Source organism: Muntiacus reevesi, chromosome 1 (assembly GCF_963930625.1).
Source record: "Muntiacus reevesi chromosome 1, mMunRee1.1, whole genome shotgun sequence".
Lineage (NCBI taxonomy): Eukaryota > Metazoa > Chordata > Mammalia > Artiodactyla > Cervidae > Muntiacus > Muntiacus reevesi.
The window spans coordinates 113,143,369-113,162,629 of NC_089249.1; the positions used below are offsets into that span (position 1 = coordinate 113,143,369).

General features: G+C 35.5%; 1 protein-coding gene across 17 annotated transcripts in view; it reads left to right on the forward strand.

Moving 5' to 3' along the window:
* The window catches only part of ZNF644 (zinc finger protein 644), a 100,890-nt gene that overhangs the window by 62,575 nt on the left and 19,054 nt on the right, over positions 1-19,261 (forward strand). For 11 of the 17 annotated variants that reach the window (XM_065909038.1, XM_065909081.1, XM_065909028.1 and 8 more), the window contains one exon: positions 16,109-19,143. The exons of the other annotated variants lie outside the window; for them this stretch is intronic. In XM_065909038.1, the coding sequence (XP_065765110.1) occupies positions 16,109-19,143 (3,035 nt within the window). The remainder of the gene's footprint in view (positions 1-16,108; positions 19,144-19,261) is intronic. 17 annotated transcript variants of the gene reach the window in all.

The window sequence follows — 19,261 nt, forward strand, 5'->3', positions numbered from 1 at the left end:
TTGGACTTCTGCTTTCTTTTTTTTTTATTTTCTCTTTGTTTCATTGTTTTTACTTTTTATATTGGACCAATCAAATTTTTCCATTTTTTAATTCTATAGATTTGAAATTATATATCTTAATTCACTATTTTAATTGGTTAGCCTTAAAACATTTTAACACATTTTGAAAGATTTTCTTTTGATCATTTTCCAGTAGTCAAAACTCCCATGTTGGAATCTTTTGGGAATCTTAATTCCTCTGTTTTTAAATAATCATGATTCTCATTTCACAGGAATCCTTTTTGAACAGTTGTCAGCAGTTGTTAGATTTAGTTGCATGCTTTTGTAGTTTAATTGCATATTAGCATTTATTGAATTTTTTCTACATATTCTTTTCTATCTATGCCTGAATATCTCTATGAGTAATTCTTTCATCTGTGGGTGGTAGACATTTGGAATCCTTGTTTGCCCAATAATGTATATATTTTGTTATTATACTTGAATGCCAGTTTAGCTAGTTATAAAATTCTGGGTTGAAAAGTATTTTTACATTTTTTTACCATGATACTGGCAAAAATTGTAAGAATATGAGGAAACAGACATTTTTATACCTTGAAGGTAGATCTGTGCATTGATAAAGATTTGGGGAAATGATTTGAAAATGTGTATTAAAGTAAAATATGCATGCAACTTTAAGGGATCTACATTATCAAAATAAAAACACTACCATAGAGCTTTCTCTATAAGGATATTTATTATAGCATTCTATAATATAATACATTTCTGTGAAGATAAGTGCAAAAACAAATATCTCCCATCAGTTATTGGCAAATAAAAGGGGAAAAACTGGAAGCAGTGACAGATTTTATTTCCCTGGGTACCAAAGTCACTATAAACATTGACTGCAGCCATGAAATTAAAAGACTTGCTCCTTGGAATGAAAGCTATGACAAATCTAGATAGCATATTAGAAAGCAGAGACATCACTTTACTGACAGAGCTTCATATAGTCAAAACTATGGTTTTTCCAGTTGTCATGTATGGATACGGAGTTGAACCATGAAGAAGGTTGAGTACCAAAGAATTGATGTTTTCAAATTGTGATGCTGGAGATAACTCTTGGGAATCTCTGGTACTGCAGGGAGATCAAATCAGTCAATCCTAAAGAAAATCAATCCTGAATATTCATTGAAAGGACTGTTGCTGAAGCTGAAGCTCCAATCCTTTGACCACCTAATACGAAGAGCCAACTCACTGGAAAAGGCTGATGCTGGGAAAGATTGAAGGCAAAAGGAGAAGCGAGCAGCAGAGAATGAGATAGTTAAATAGCATCATCAACTCAATGGACATGAATCTGAGCAAACTCTGGGAGTTAGTGGAGGACAGAGGAGCCTGGTGTGCTGCATTCCATAGGGTCACAAAGAGTCAGACATGACTTAGCGGCCGAACAACAACAAATGTGCGTGTGTGTGTGTGTGTTTGTATGAATAAGTAATACCAGACTATTTTATTGGTAGTTGAAGTTAAGATAGAGTAGAAAAGGTAGAGGAGATTGCAACAGATATGTTTTATAATACTTATATAATTTCTTCCAGTAAATTTGAGTTTTAAAAATGTTTCCTTAAAAGTCTAGTGACTCTATTGATGATGTATTATGTATTCTTTTTCCCTTACAGATGGTCTTGTTTATGTTTTGTTTTCTTGAAATGAGTAGAATTCTTCCTTTTATTCTTATTAGAATTCTGAAATTTCCCCCAGGACTTCTCAAGTGACATGTCTTTTTTTAAATCCTGCTGAGCACTCATTAAATGATATTAATCTGAAGATTTCTGTGTTTCTTGAGTTTAGAAATAATTTTTTCTATTGTGTCCTTTTCCCTGTTCCCCTAGTTTTCTTTTATAGTTTATATTCATTATAAATTGTGGGCCTAGACTTTGTGTCTCTTAACTTTTCTGTTATTTTTTTCAGTGCTCTTCCCACTCCCTTGTTAAAGAATAAATCTTATTTATCCTCACCTGTTGAGAGTTATTTTTATTTTGGGGGATTTTTTAAAGTAATTTATCACTTCAGAGTTCTTTGTCAGCCTCCTGCTCAAAGCATATTGTTGTTTATTCAGAACACAATAGTTGTGCTTCCCTGGTGGCTCATCAGTGAAGAAGTTGCTTGCCAATGCAGGAGACATGAGTTTAGTCCCTGGTCGGGGAAGATCCCACGTGCCACTGGGCCACTAAGCTCATGTGCCACAATTACTGAGCCTGTGCCCTCGAGCTCAGGAATCACAGATGCTGAGCCCAGGTGCCACAACTACTGAAGCCTGAGCTCCCTAGAATCCAAGCCCATGCTCCACAACAGGAGAAGCCACCACAGTGGGAAGTCTGCACACTGTAACTAGAGAGTAGCCCCTGCTTGCCACAACTCGAGAAAGTCCATGTAGCAATAGAGACCCAGCATAGATAAAAATAAATATTCAGAATAAATAAAACAGTTATTCATAGGATCTGGTAATATTAAATATATTTACTTTCTCTTTATTCTTCCAGTGGTTAACCTTGTAATTTTAACAAACATTTAAATTTATGTTTCAATCACTATTAACAAGTATCCATAATGCTGTTTTTGTAAAATATACTTAACACATGAATTTCAGCTATTTTCAGATCCCTTCACATACATAACCTTCTGGAAAATTTTTCTGAAATGATAGATGAGTTGGGGAGGTGATGGAATTCCAGCTGATCTATTTCAAATCCTAAAAGATGATGCTGTGAAAGTGCTGAACTCAATACACCAGCAGATTTGGAAAACAGCAGTGGCCACAGGACTGAAAAAGGTCAGTTTTCATTCCAACCCAAAAGAAAGGCAATGCCAAAGAACGTTCAAACTACCATACAGTTGCACTCAGTTCACACACTCAAAATTCTCCAAGCTAGGCTTCAACAGTAGGTAAACCGAGAACTTCCAGATGTTCAAGCTGGATTTAGAAAAGGCAGGGGAACCAGATCAACTTGCCAACATTTGTTGGATCATAGAAAAAACAAGAGAATTCCAGGAAAACATCTGCTTCTGCTTCAATGACTATGCTAAAACCTTTGACTGTTTGGATCACAGCAAACTGCGGGACATTCTTAAGGTGATGGGAGTACCAGATCACCTTGCCTGCCTCCTGAGAAACCTGTATGCAGGTCAAGAAGCAATGGTTACAAAAGTCTACAAGCAATAAATGCTGGAGAGGGTGTGGAGAAAAGGGAACCCTCTTACACTGTTGGTGGGAATGCAAACTAGTACAGTCACTATGGAAAACAGTGTGGAGATTTCTTAAAAAACTGGAAATAGAACTGCCATATGACCCAGCAATACCACTTCTGGGCATACACACCAAGGAAACCAGATCTGAAAGAGACACGTGCACCCCAATGTTCATCGCAGCACTGTTTATAATAGCCAGGACATGGAAGCAACCTAGATGGCCATCAGCAGATGAATGGATAAGGAAGCTGTGGTACATATACACCATGGAATATTACTCAGCCGTTAAAAAGAATTCATTTGAATCAGTTCTAATGACATGGATGAAACTGGAGCCCATTATACAGAGTGAAGTAAGCCAGAAAGATAAAGAACATTACAGCATACTAACACATATATATGGAATTTAGAAAGATGGTAACGATAACCCTATATGCAAAACAGAAAAAGAGACACAGAAGTACAGAACAGACTTTTGAACTCTGTGGGAGAAGGCGAGGGTGGGATGTTTCGAAAGAACAGCATGTATATTATCTACATGAGCTGGTGAAACAGATCACCAACCCAGGTGGGATGTATGAGACAAGTGCTCGGGCCTGGTGCACTGGGAAGACCCAGAGGAATCGGGTGGAGAGGGAGATGGGAGGGGGGATCGGGATGGGGAATACGTGTAACTCTATGGCTGATTCATATCAATGTATGATAAAACCCACTGAAATGTTGTGAAGTAATTAGCCTCCAACTAATAAAAAAAAAAAAAAAAAAAAAGCAATGATTAGAACCAGGCATGGAACAATGGACTGGTTCCAAATAGGGAAACGAGTACATCAAGGCTATATATTGTCACCCTGCTTATTTTACTTATATGCAGAGTACATCATGCAAAATGCTGGGCTGGATGTAGCACAAGCTGGAATCAAGATTGCCGGGAAAATATCAATAACCTCAGATTTGCAAATGACACCACCCTTACGGCAGAAACCTAAGAGGAACTAAAGAGCCTCTTGGTGAAGGTGAAAGAGGAGAGTGAAAAAACTGGCTTAAAACTCAACATTCAGAAAACTGAGACCATGGCATCCAGTCCCATCAGTTCAAGGCAAACTGATGGGGAAACAATGGAAACAGTGAGAGACATTATTTTCTTGGGCTCCAGAATCACTGCAGATGGTGACTGCAGCCATGAAATTAAAAGACCCTTGCTCCTTTGAAGAAAAGCTATGACCAACCCAGACAGCGTATTATAAAGCAGAGAAATTGCTTTGCCAACAAAGGTCCATATAGTGCAAGCTGTGGTTTTTCCAGTAGTCTTGTATGGGTATGAGAGTCAGACCATAAAGAAGGCTGAGTGCTGATGAATTGATGCTTTTGAACTGTGGTGTTGGAGAAGACTCTTGAGAGTCTCTTGGACAGCAAGGTCAAATCCGTCAATCCTAAAGGAAATTAGCCCTGAATATTCATTGGAAGGACTGATACTGAAGCTGAAACTCCAGTACTTTGGCCACCTGATGCAAAGAAGTGACTCATTGGAAAAGACTCTGATGCTGGGAAAGACTGAAGGCAGGAGGAGAAGGAGATGACAAGGATGAGACGGTTGGATGGCATCACCAACTCAATGGACATGAGTTTGAGCAAGTTCCAGGAGATGGTGAAGGACAGAGAAGACTGGCTACTTCTGTTCATGGGGTGGCAAAGAGTTAGACACGACTGAGTGACTGAACAACAGCAAAAGTTACACACTGTATACCCTCACCCTGAATGTTGTTTAATTTGTCTTTGAGGAGGATTGTACAGTTAAAATAATTTTCTCCCCAAACTTTGAAGTTGTTATTCCTTTGATGTAATATTTAAGTCTTGATAGTGAAAAGTCTGATGATATTCATAATCTTTTGTATAAAATCTGGTTTTAGTTCTTTTGTTTATTAGTATTTGTTTCTTTTCAGTTTGAGATTGTTGTCTGCATGTTTTCCAAACTCCTTGTCTATGACAGTTGTAGTTATAGTTTCATTTGTCTAGATATGTCTCTTTCTCCTAATCTTTCTACTTTCATTTCATTGGCATTTTATAAGAGAGGAGAGATAAATTCATGTCCTGGGTATTGTTTAAGATGTCAGGAACTCTTACAAACTCTGAGATCCTTTGTGGCTACTTCACATCCTTTTTCCTTAGAGTACTGGGTCAGGCAGTGTACTTATCCTTTTTATTGCTTATTTCAAGGAATACTGAAGCCTTACTTTATACCCCCAAAGAATGGTTTTATTCTATCCTCAATGACTCTTAAAATATGCTTCTTCCTATCACTTTAGCTTCTGCTCATTTATCCTGTTTCTTATACCCTGAGAGCGCTGTAAGGTCTCAGGTCTCTCCTCTCAGAATCAATTTCTGCTTGTAAGGGAGCGTCTTCATTATGGTTAGGAGCATGTATAGAAATGCAGTGTCGTCATTTCTTAAATGAAGCAGGTTAATGGCCAGGATCATGGGGAATGAATACTTAACAAGTAGTTACTAAATACCACGCCTTTTGCCACATGTTTTATGTACATCAGTTCAGTTCAGTTGCTCAGTCGTGTCCAACTCTTTGCCACCCCATGAACAGCAGCACTCCAGGCCTCCCTGTCCATCAGCAACTCCCAGAGCTTACTCATACTCATGCCCATCAAGTCGGTGATGCCATCCATCCATCTCATCTTCTGTCGTCCCCTTCTCCTCCTGCCCCCAATCCCTCCCAGCATCAGGGTCTTTTCTAATGAGTCAACGCTTCGCATGAGGTGACCAAAGTATTGGAGTTTCAGCTTCAACATCAGTCCTTCCAATGAACACCCAGGACTCATCTCCTTTAGGATGGACTGGTTGGATCTCCTTGCAGTCCAAGGAACTCTCAAGAGTTCTCCAACACCACAGTTCAAAAGCATCAATTCTCGGTGCTCAGCTTTCTTCACAGTCCAACTCTCACATCCATACATGACTACTGGAAAAACCATAGCCTTGACTAGACGAACCTTTGTTGACAAAGTAATGTCTCTGCTTTTTAATATACTGTCTAGGTTGGTCATAAGTTTCCTTCCAAGGAGTAAGCATCTTTTAATTTCATGGCTGCAGTCACCATCTGCAGTGATTTTGGAGCCCCCAAAAATAAAGTCAGCCACTGTTTCCACTGTTTCCCCATCTGTTTGCCATGAAGTGATAGGACCGGATGCCATGATCTTAGTTTTCTGAATGTTGAGCTTTAAGCCAACTTTTTCACTCTCCTTTTTCACTTTTGTCAAGAGGCTCTTCAGTTCTTCATTTTCTGCCATAATTTATATACATGGTCTTAACTTAATCCTCACAATCCTACAGAAGGTTTCTTATTTTATTGATAAAGCAACATGAAGTTGAAGGAAAGTGGAGTAATTTTGTCTGAAGCTAAGCATTGTGGAGCTGTTTCTCAAACTGAGGCACGTCTGCCTCAAAAAGAGTGATTGTCTTAGCATTGCAGTATAAAATTTAGCTAAGACCCTCTCTTTTTTGTGAGGTTTTTCTTAGCCATGCTGTTTTTTTAGAACCTTCTACTTCCTTTGAACTGTAAACTGTATAATTCAAATTACTCACTGGGGAAATAATGTGTTGCTGTTTATTGTTAGCAGTTTTTTATATGTATGTGTTCCATGTAATCTTCCTCAGATAACAGTGCAGTTTTAAAAAAAAAAAACTGTCAGCAATACTGATAGTTTTGATTAGTTAGTGTTAGGAATAATTAGAATTTCCCTGAAATACCTCAAAATCTGTTTAAGTCACCTTTCATGAAACAGTAGTGTACTATTGATAACATTTTGGTTTAATGGTTTGGATAAATTGGAAATTATGCATTCTGTCTCTGATGGTTCAAAGTTACTACCTTGACCATGACTTAAGTCTTTTTCCGTATGAGTAAACCTGATTCAGTCTTCACCAGAAACTGAATCTGGTCATGGCAGTGAAGGTGCCAAATCCTAACCACTAGACCACCAGGAAATTCCCAGGAATTTCTTTTAAATCATAATTGTTTGAGAATAGTTCTGTGTTTGATCATTAATAAGTCTTACATTCTCTAAATAAGTCTTACATTTTCTAAAATGTGTTTTCTGTAACATTTTGGTGAAATTTTGTGCTTGCTTAAATTCACAGTAAATAAATGCTTCTGGTTTTATAATGAAAACTCCAGAATTGAATATGTAATAAGCAAGAACTTGTTAGCAACTCAGATACAGAATCAGAAAAAAAAAAAAACACTGGCTGGTTTGTGATTTACCTTCACAAAAATACATTCTTTTCTTTTCTTTTTTAAAGATCGTGATATAAGAGAGAGAGACCAGGGCAAGTTTAAGGCATGAAGCTGGGCCCTGAAAGCTGGTGCTTTGGGACAAGACAGCCCAGAGGGGTAGGATGGGGGTGGGTGGGAGGGCGTTCAGGATGGGGGGACACATGTCTACCTGTAGCTGATTCATGTTGATGTATGGCAAAACCCATCAAATATTGTGAAGTAATTGTCCTCCAATTAAAATAATTAATTTTTTAAAATAATTGAAAAAAATAGAGGTGCATACCTTGTTTTAAGGAAAGCAAATTTCTTTTTTTTTTCCATTTATTTTTATTAGTTGGAGGCTAATTACTTTACAATATTGTAGTGGTTTTTGTCATACATTGAATGAATCAGCCTTGGATTTACATGTATTCCCCATCCCGATCCCCCCCTCCCACCTCCCTCTCTACCCGATCCCTCTGGGTCTAGCAAATTTCTTATATTTGGATTTTTTACCATCCTGAATGAAGATAATTGTAGAGTAGTAGTTACCTTGAAATCTTTTTCTCAGAAGATAATTGGAATCTTGAAGGCTGATTTTATTTTATTTATTTGCCTTTGGCTGTACTGGGTCTTGCTGTGTGTAGGCTTTCTCTAGTTGTGGTGAGTGAGGGCTACTCTCTAGATGCTTTGTATGAGCTTCTTGTTGCGATGGCTTCTCTTGCTGCAGAGCGTAGGCTGTAGGGCGCATGGGCCTCAGTAGTTACGGCGCACTGACCTAGTTGCCCTATGGCATGTGGAATCTTCCTGGATCAGGGATCAAACCTGTGTCCCCTGCATTGAAAGGCAGAACTACTGGACCACCAGAGAAGTCCCTTGAGGCTGATTTCAGAGAAAAGGAAAACGATAAGTTGATTAAATGGTAATATCAGTAATTCATGTCTAATAAAAATATTATTTTATAGAAAATAAAACTTTAAAAAAAAGAAGTAAAACTTCTAGTTTTGTTTCCTTTTTCTAGTTCTCAATGAAAGTGTGACACTTTCCCATCTAAATATATGTAAATTTAAGTTTATTTAATAGAGTTTAAATGTATTATACTATAGGTGAAAGGTTAAGTGCTTAATACATAATTATTTTATGATCTGAACTCTCCTTTCAATAAAATTAAATTGTAACTCAGGAAAATAATTTATTCTCCAAGTGTGCAAATTTTCCTGTTTACTTCCCACTAGACCTTAAATAATTGTGTGCTTCTTAAATATGATTAATTAATATATTATTGCCAAATGAATTAATGGAACTTTTATAATGAGAGTTTTACTTTAACCATTAAAATCCACAAATTTTTTTAATACACATACATGAGTATGTGAAGCTTTGAATTTGAAAGAGTTATCAAAATTGTTTGAGTATTGCTAAGTTGCTTCAGTCATGTCTGACTCTTTGCGATCCTATGGATTGTAGCCCACCAGGCTCCTCTGTCTAAAGGATTCTCCAGGCAGGAATACTGGAGTGGGTTGCCATGCCCTTCTCCAGTTTGAGCATTAGAAATAAACTAACATAACATTTCTTGTGTTACAGGCAGTATTTTGAGGTACAGATTATTTCTTCAACTGTTGTGAGGAATTCTTTCAAAGCCACAGTTGTTTGCATTTGCAGTCATGTCACTAACTTTGATGAGCTTACTTCAGTGGACATTAATCCTGTAGAATTGTATGTGGCTGAAGCAGAAGTTTCAACAGCAGCCCTTAGAATATTCTTTTTTATTTATGTCTTTATTTTTTATTTTTATTTTTTTTGTTTGGACTGGGTCTTCGTTGCTGCATGCAGGCTTTCCTCTAGCAGCATTGAGTGGGGCTACTCTTAGTTGCAGTGTTCAGGGTTCTCATTGCAGTGGCTTCTCGTTGCAGAGCACAGGCTCTAGGCTCAGGAGTTTAGTAGTTGCAGCACACAGGCTCAGTAGTTGTGGAGCACTCGGGTGCACAGACTTTAGTGCTTTTGGCATGCAGGCTCAGAGGGTTGTGGGTTTTGGGCTCTAGAGCACGGCTAAGTAGTTGCGGCACACGGGCCTACTTGCTCTGCGTCATGTGGGATCTTCTTGGACCAGGGATTGAACCCATGTCCCCTGCACTGGTAGGTGGATTCTTATCCACTGTATGACCACGGAAGTCCAGAATATTCTTAATTTTTGAGTTTTTGAATAAATTCCTAGCCTTTTCTAATAATCACTAAACAAAAAGACATCTGACATTGATTATGATTCTGTCCTCAAAAATGTTCTTATATTCCTTGTCTCTTGCTGATTGTTGTCAAATGTGTAGGCACAGTAATTTTTTAATGGTAAATTTCTCTTTGCCCTTGAAGAATTATTTTCTGAAGCATTCCATATGCATCTATAATACTAATCTTACCACTTTGGGTATTTTTTTATTATCTGTATTTTCACTTCTTATAATTGTATGTCTGTCTTCCTAGGATTTCTAACACTTGTATTTCTTTTGTGCTTATTGGATATGGTGGGTTTATAAAATATCTCAAAATTAAGCAGAAATAGGAAGCTCATCATAGACTGAAGAATACTGAAAGACCCAAAGTAAAATGGTTTATGGCAGTTTAACATTCTTGGTGGAGGACAGAGTTGACACATTACCTAGTAGTGTGGCATTGACGCATTTTTGACTCCTGTTAACTATTAATATAAAACTGTGGTCAGAAGTTTGATTGGTTTGAAAGTCATATGAAGGAACCTGTCATTCATTTTAATTTTTAAAAAGACATGACTTGTTCTTGTTGGAGCTATGTGCATATGTGTGTCCTTTACCCTGTCAAAACTGAGATGATCACTTACCTTGTTCTGACTATATATGAAAGCTTAAACAACATGACAGTCAGTCATTCTATACTGAATATGGTTCAGTGCTCTCCTTTGGTTGCAGCTGCAGTTTATTACCTTGCCTCTTCCGGTTGCAGAATTCTTCATTACAGAATTAATCTTTTATTAGTGAATGTGCATTTTTTTCTACTACTGTTGCTTCTCATTATTATATGATTTCGCCAGGTTGTTAAAGTTACACCTTTGTGGGCCCTCTTCTTTTATCCTCCTTGCATAAACCTGCTTCAATTTGCCATATAGCAGCTTCTTGAGATGTGTCAAACTCTGTGTAATATTTAGTGTACTTTGCAATAAGAATTGCTTTGTATTACTATGTGTTTATGGCTTAGTACCTTACTATTTGTAACACCTTCCTATTGAATAATGAGGATAATACATGGTATCAGGAACATAACTCTTCCACAAGTTCAGTGTAATTTTGTGTTAGGTGGTAGAGTTAGATCATTAGTTTGTCATGGAAGTGCCACATGGTGCTGGCAAGAAAGCATTATGTACCCAGTGTTTTTTGTTTTTGGTGGTGTCAATAGAAAATACCTCTATAAGTGGAGTTTTCATGATGTATATAAGCTCTGAGACCTCAATGTGCTAGTCATTTAATGCCATAATTCATTGTTGAAGACTCAGCTTATCAACATATTGCAAGTTAATTAAAGGATTATTTCAGGTAATTTTGAATTTAGAGAATATTTTTAAAGTTCAATAGAATATATTTAACTTTTGTTTTTAGCTCATTATTTCAAATAATGTAAAGTGTTAATAGTGTAATAACCAAACATTAAACATGCATAGTACATATAAGAAAGGACCTTAGAAAACATCTTGTCCAATCTCCAATGCCATGTTTCCTTCTACAGTGTTCTGACAAATAGTCCAGCCTGCTAAGTCATTCAATTCACTCTTGTGTCAGACAGCCCTTTGAAATGCTGAATGGTTCCTGTTTCTACTTCTTCATCTTGAGATAAAACCACATCTTTATGATTCAAGCATATTGATTATATATTATTCCTTCTATATGCCAAACCTTGAGACATTTGAAGATTGTTAATTGTATTGGCAAATTGGTTAAACATGCCAAGTTTTCTCTTCATTCATTGTTATATGCTGGATACCCTTATGAATGTTCACTATTTTTTTTAAGAGTTTCCTCTCAAGGTGACATCCCGCTTAGGATACTACCTGGATGATATGATTATATACAGTACATTCTGTCTTCACTTGATTGTACACTAGGTGAGACAGGTGTGTGTATATATATATATAATATATATATATTTGTATATTGTGTATAGTATATATAGGCTTAAATACTGAAATAATTTTAGATCTAATGTTTCAGTTAATTGAGATTTGCCTTGCAGTTAGAATGACAGTTGATCCAACCTCATGTATGTCTAACTGAAGTTGTCATGTGTTCTCAAGGATAATTTCAGTGAACATGGGATTTGTAAAAATCTGACAGATCCTAACTGTAACTCAGCTAATGGGCAGCATTATAATTTATTTATAGCTATGCAATATAGTTATTAATAAACTAATGTAGAAATGAGGGCAAATTGTACTATATTTTGTGAGAAATCATACTTCATGACAAAGGTTGGCATTATATAATAAGTACCCACAAAATATTAACCTACTTACAATAAATACAATTAATAATGTACATAAAAGAATGAAATTAAGCTCATTTTCTCTCAAAAAAAGAATTATTCATGAACAGAAAGTGGACAACATAGATTTGATGACAGGAAGGTTGTATCTAATCTGAATTACTGAGTGACCTAGGACGCTTGCTCAGAGGGATTACAGAATAATTATGTTAATATGCAATTATCACCTCATTTCTTCTGTAGTAACCTCAAGATGTAGTGTAGTGAGGGTGTTATAGCAAGTGCTGATAGTTTGCAAAAATACTGATGTTTGAGATTTCTGAGACAATAAGTCTAGCTTGAGGCATATAAGTGATGATCTGTCATCTTGAAGACAGATCTGACCTTTGTACTTTTTTTTTTTTAATGCTCTTAGTAGTATATAACTACAGGCAGTTATAATTGTAGGACTCATTATGATTTCCTAGAACCTGAAATATGTTTTATGTAGATTTAAAATTCCATTTGCAGCTTTTCATTAAGTGTGTGAATTTTTTAAATAACAGTTTACAATTCAGTTAAAAAAAAATTCTGTAGTTATATGATTACATGGAGGAGGAAACAATGATAGTATTAAACATTTAATAAAAAAATTCTAATTGATACAGCAATTTCATTGAAATTTAGGGAGGCCAAACAATATAATGTTAATTTGTTTATTTTAATTTAGTAGTTTCTCTTTTTTAAACTTAATGAATAATAGCTACCTTCAGATATGTCCCTTCCTTTGTTATGTTAACATAAGCTGGTATTTATAACTCTGTTATATGTATTTAACTATACAGAGATTGTTGAAAAATCTGTTTGAGAGTGTGTGAAATTAGTTTATAGGTCAAAAAATGCTTTCTTGCCTGGATTCTCCTCCATAAACATCCTGAATGTAGGGAAATAATTTATGATGTCAAAATTCTGGATCAGTGCAACACATATTGATGATCCATTGTTCTTTATTGTATCTCAATGTGATAGCTTTGAGTCTTAAATGCTGTTAAGAAAAAATGTATCTTGAATGTATCTTTTCATTTATAGAAATATATTCTGAAAATTAAGCCAGGAAAATTTTTTATGGTTGCCAAAATACTAGTTTACTTATTCAGTTTCTTAACAGCATATTTTTAGACTGATGTGATAGATTTTTAATATTAATGTACTAATAAAATTTTTTTCTGAAAAAGAATAACTCTTCTGTTTTTGAGCAGAGATAGTCTATTGGAGACAAGGTGCATTTCACTATATAGATATAAAGGAAAACTTTGATTGTTAAAGACCTCATTTTATATTTTCACAATATTTAATTTTATCTTTTCTTTTATTACATGTATTTTGTATGTTAAAAATTTGTTATACATATATGCTCTGTTTTTGAGCAAAACACTTTAATATCTTCAAATTGATGGAAGCTCTCATAAAGCCATTCTGGTAATGAGAGTGCAGTCTCCACGCCGACATGATGTTCTCATAGTTGTCACCCTGCTGTTCAGGGGGCACCAATGAAGTTGCTTTAAATGGGAAGCGTCTGTTCCATCTCTGAGCCTCTAACACCAGAACAGATGGGGGGAACATGGAACATGGAAGGTCTTACCTCTGAGGTGGTAACAGTGAAGCCACTCATTAACACTGAATTTACCACTTCGTTAGCAACGTTGCTTCCTGTTGAGAAAAGCTAATATAGGCTTTCAGATTGACTGAGCATATATTTGTCTACCTCTGTGATTATAATAAGTTGGAATAGAAAGTAAGTGTCTTACAGGCTAATTTTTTAAAAATAGATGTGTTGTCCATTTCTGATTTATGTGATTGTTCCTATTTGGGCGTTTTACTTTTTCTACTTAACTTAATAAGAAACATCATTAATGAGTAGTAGTATAGCATCATGATTTGCTTTCCTTTTCATTGACATTTGCACACTCCTTCCTAACACATGTTTATGTGCTGCCCATTTTTAACTTCTGTGTATGTGATGTAGAAACTCCTGCTGGGTGCTGCATTAGCACCATTTTGGAGTGATATCATTGAATATGATCTTATTTGAAGTCTGTTTTTATTACTGTGGAAATTTGCCAATCTCAAAACAATTCTAAGACCTATGAAGGTCAGAAAAATAATCGTTGGTATAGGTGATAGTGCCAAAGAAAGATATTTGTAGTATTTGTTGTATTAAAGAACATATCTTGTGGAAAGTATAAGGTCATATTTATAAGAGCTGCTTTAAGTTGTGAAATAAGAAAATATGTAGAAGCAGTTCTTTTATTCTTTAACTAGATTTAATGTTTTACAAAATATATACTTGGTACCATAAAATAAATTAGAAATTATGAACTTCATTGAAAATGTTTTCATTTCTAAATAGCAATTAAAGTTCCTGCTGTTCTAAATAAAATTACTCATTATACAAATAAGAATACTATAAAAGAAAAGTGGTAGACTTTATTCTTTATCTGAGAGCAGGAACTTTGTTTGACATGTTTGCTACTGAACCCCTATTACTAGAGCAATGTGTGGCACATAGTAGGGGCTCAATAAATATTTGTAGCATTAATAAATTATACTTAATACTAGGTGCAAAAAGAAAAGAAATACGTAATATTATGCCAGCACTTCAAATAATTAAATATATGGGGTTGCCAAATAGCAGGTTTGTAAATTGCACTTGATGATTATTAGATATTTTGAAAGCCTTGCTATAACTGCTGAGTTAAGAAATCAGAAACTTGATGGAATTTCCAATATTTGAATGAGATACCCAAATTTCATAGGAAGAAAACTAGTTTTCAGAAACTTTTGAATTGATTTTTCAGTTGTGTTTTTATTCATTCACCACATTAGAGCTTTATTCAACAAATATTCCTGAGCACCTATGCCAAGTATCTTGTTAGGTTCTAAGAGTTCACTATCCCTACCCTCAGAGAGCTTACATTCTTCCAAGGTAATGCCTATATAGTGTGTCCATTTCTAAGAGCAAAATAAGAACAGGGTACAAGGAAATTCTCAATAGTAGGAGCTGTATTTATAGCCATGGAATGTATGTCTTCCAAATTTTCAAAAGTCTTCTTTTAAAATACTCTGCTGTCCTCTCATAACAGTTAAATATATTATCAAAAATGGTTAGTACCTATGGCTGATTCTTGTTGATGTATGAAAGAAAACCACAAAATTCTGTGAAGCAATTATCCTTAAATTAAAAATTTTTTTAAATGCCTAGAAAATATTATCTATAGTTTATATGAAATAAACTGAAGACTTTACTGTACATTTATGATGCTTTCAAATTAAAGTAAAAATTTTAGATCATTGCAGTAGACTGTCAGATCATAAAATGGGATAACTTCCTGTTAGGGAATGCCTTGAATTTGGGGACTCAAGTTATGAAAGTTTAAAGAAACATAAAACTTCCTTGATTTTAACTTTACAAATTTAGAATGAAGGATAATTTACCTAAGGATAGAATGAAACCCAGTGAATGAAGTGTTTTTTAAATTAGTAGAATTTTAGGAGAATGTGAAATACTGAGAGCATAACAGTCTTATTTTAAATAAAAAAATACAGTTTCATACATTAGTCATTGTTGTTGATAGCACATAAGTACATTCAAATAAGGTTCTTTACTGATTGGTGTTTTGTTACCTTCCTCTGGAAATGGAGTTTTAAGTGACGAAAGTTTTACTTTTCTGTAATATGTAACACTTTACATTATTCTCTAGTGTAGAATGTCCACAGTAAGTTTACTTAGATAAGATAATTTTTATTAACAATCTCACATATAAGATTTTAGATTTTTTTCAGTCTGTAGCATATTCATTTATATTGTGTGTGTCTGTGTGTGTGTTTATGTTGCTTTGCTCTATACATTTTGTATATATACAGTTTGGGGGATGTTATTGCCTAACACCAAGGAAAAATTACCTCTACAACACTAAAAATCTTTCAGTTTTTTAAAGTGTTTCTTCATTCCTAGAAAATTGTTAGGATCTTAATATAATGAGTAGAATTAAGCTACTAAAAATGTGTACTTTCAACTCTCCATGCGTTCTAAGGATAATCTTTCTTTCATGCAAATCTAAAATTTTTTTTTCCATTTTCTAGACTAAATGTGTTAAATGGGCTTACCAACAATATGGATGATTTGAAGATAAACACCGATGTTACTGGTGCTAAAGAAGAACTCCTAGATGACAACAGTTTTGTATCAGACAAAGAGAGTGGAGTTCATAAACCAAAAGATTGTCAAGCATCATTTCAGAAAAACAATACATTCACTTTGCCTGAAGAACTGTCAAAGGACAAATCTGAAAAAGCCTTAAGTGGAGGCCAGTCTACTCTGTTTATACATGCTGGTGCTCCTACTGTTTCTAGTGAAAACTTTATCTTGCCTAAGGGAGCTGCTGTTAATGGACCAGTTTCACACTCCTCCTTAACTAAGACTTCCAGTATGAATAAAGGCAGTGTTTCATTAACCACTGGACAGCCTGTGGATCAGCCAACAACAGAATCTTGTTCAGGTTTGAATGTGGCAGCCGATCTTCAGCTCTCTACACCACAGAAAGCAAGTCAACACCAAGTTTTATTTTTATTATCAGATGTAGCACATGCTAAGAATCCAACCCATTCCATTAAAAAACTACCTACCTCTGCTTCAATTGGTTGTGACATTCAGAATTCAGTAGGGAGTGGTATAAAGTCAGATAGCACTTTAATAAATCAAGTAGAGGTGGGTGAGGATAGTGAAGATTTATTGGTAAAAAATGATTGTGTCAGTACATTAACAGGAATTTCCTCAGGTACAGATGAATTTAGGTCAGACAATGATACAAACTGGGATCCCCAAAAAGAGTTCATTCAGTTTCTTATAACTAATGATGACACAGTAGATAAAGCTCCAGTTCACTCTAAAATAGGTCTGGAAAAAAAGAGAAAGCGAAAAATGGATGTAAGCAAGATAACTCGTTATACTGAAGATTGTTTTAGTGATTCTAACTGTGTACCCAACAAGTCAAAAATGCTAGAAGTAGACTTTATGGAACAGAATGAAGACGTGCAAGCAATAGACTCACGGACATATGCATTATCACAAGTGAAACCTGAATCAGCTGATGAAGACTTGGAATCTGTGGATACTTTTCAACATCTAATTTTTAACTCAGAGAAGTGTGGAGAAGACAGTTCACCTGTTCATACTAGCACTTTTCTTTCAAATACCTTAAAAAAGAAATGTGAAGAAAGTGATTCTGAGTCACCTGCTACTTTCAGCACCGAAGAGCCATCATTCTACCCCTGTACAAAGTGCAATGTGAATTTTAGGGAGAAAAAGCATCTCCACAGGCATATGATGTATCATTTAGATGGAAATAGTCACTTTCGTCATCTTAATGTCCCAAGGCCATATGCTTGTAGAGAATGTGGACGGACATTTCGAGATCGTAACTCACTGCTAAAGCATATGATTATTCACCAAGAAAGAAGACAGAAATTAATGGAGGAAATACGTGAATTGAAAGAACTTCAGGATGAAGGCAGAAGTGCACGATTGCAATGCCCTCAGTGTGTGTTTGGTACCAATTGCCCTAAAACGTTTGTGCAGCATGCTAAAACCCATGAAAAAGATAAAAGGTACTACTGCTGCGAAGAGTGTAACTTTATGGCAGTGACGGAAAATGAGCTGGAATGCCACAGAGGAATTGCCCATGGAGCAGTGGTAAAATGCCCTGTTGTCAGTTCTGATGTAGCCCAGAGAAAGACACAAAAAAAAACATTCATGAAAGACCCCATTATAGGATCATCCAAAAAATCAGCTACCTATATATGTAAGATGTGCCCTTTTACTACTTCAGTCAGGAGTATTTTTAAAAATCACATGGAGTACTTGCATTCATCATCATGCATTGATTCATTTGGCAGTCCTCTTGGACTTGATAAAAGAAAAAGTGACATAATTGAAGAACCTATGGATACTGATAGTCCTAAACCATTATCTAAACAACAGTCAACATTTCCAAAGAACTCTGCTTTAAAACAAGATGTAAAGCGAACATTTGGATCATCCTCACAATCAGGTAATTTTTCAAAATTCCATAAACGGCCACACAGAATACAAAAGGCTCGGAAAAGCATTGCCCAGTCAGGTGTAAATGTGTGCAATCAAAACAGTTCTCCTCACAAGCCTGTTGTGATTAAAAGCAGCATTGACCAAAAACCTAAGTATTTCCATCAGACAGCAAAAGAAAAATCTAATGCCAAGGCAAATAGCAACTATTTATATAGACATAAATATGAAAACTACAGAATGATCAAAAAATCAGGTGAATCATATCCTCTGCATTTCAAAAAAGAGGAAGCTAGTTCATTAAATTCTTTACATCTGTTTTCATCAAGTAATTCTCACAACAATAGTTTTATTTCAGACCCTCATAACTCTGACACCAAAAGGTCAGAAAGCTTCAAAGACCACAGGCGTGTAGCTGTAAAGAGAGTAGTTAAGGAATCTAAGAAGGAAAGTTCTGTTGGAGGAGAAGACTTGGATAGCTATCCAGATTTCTTGCATAAGATGACCGTTGTTGTTTTGCAAAAACTTAATTCTGCTGAAAAGAAAGATAGCTATGAAACAGAAGATGAAAGTTCCTGGGACAATGTTGAGCTAAGTGACTACACTACACAGACTATAGAAGATGAAACCTATCATGATATTAATCAAGAACATGTAAACTTATTCCCTCTATTTAAAAGCAAGGTGGAAGGTCAACAGTCCGGAGAAAATGCTACACTTAGTTATGATCAGAATGATGGCTTTTATTTTGAATATTATGAAGATGGTGGAACTAATAACTTTTTGCATGAGATTCATGATCCTCAGCATTTAGAAAATGCAGAAACTGCATTGTCAAAGCATAGTTCTGTTTTTCACTGGACTGATCTGTCTCTTGAGAAGAAATCGTGTCCTTACTGCCCAGCAACATTTGAAACAGGTGTTGGGTTGTCAAATCATGTCAGGGGACATCTTCACAGAGCAGGATTAAGCTATGAAGCCCGCCATGTTGTATCACCAGAACAAATAGCCACAAGTGACAAAATGCAACATTTCAAAAGAACTGGCACAGGAACACCTGTTAAGCGAGTTAGAAAAGGTAAGTTTTCACGTGGATAATTTGGGCTAGTATGTCCATATTAGAATTCAAAGGATTTGAAGGTTTTGCTCAAATTTGGCCTTCATTAGAATCACATAATTTCATATTTCAGAGTTAA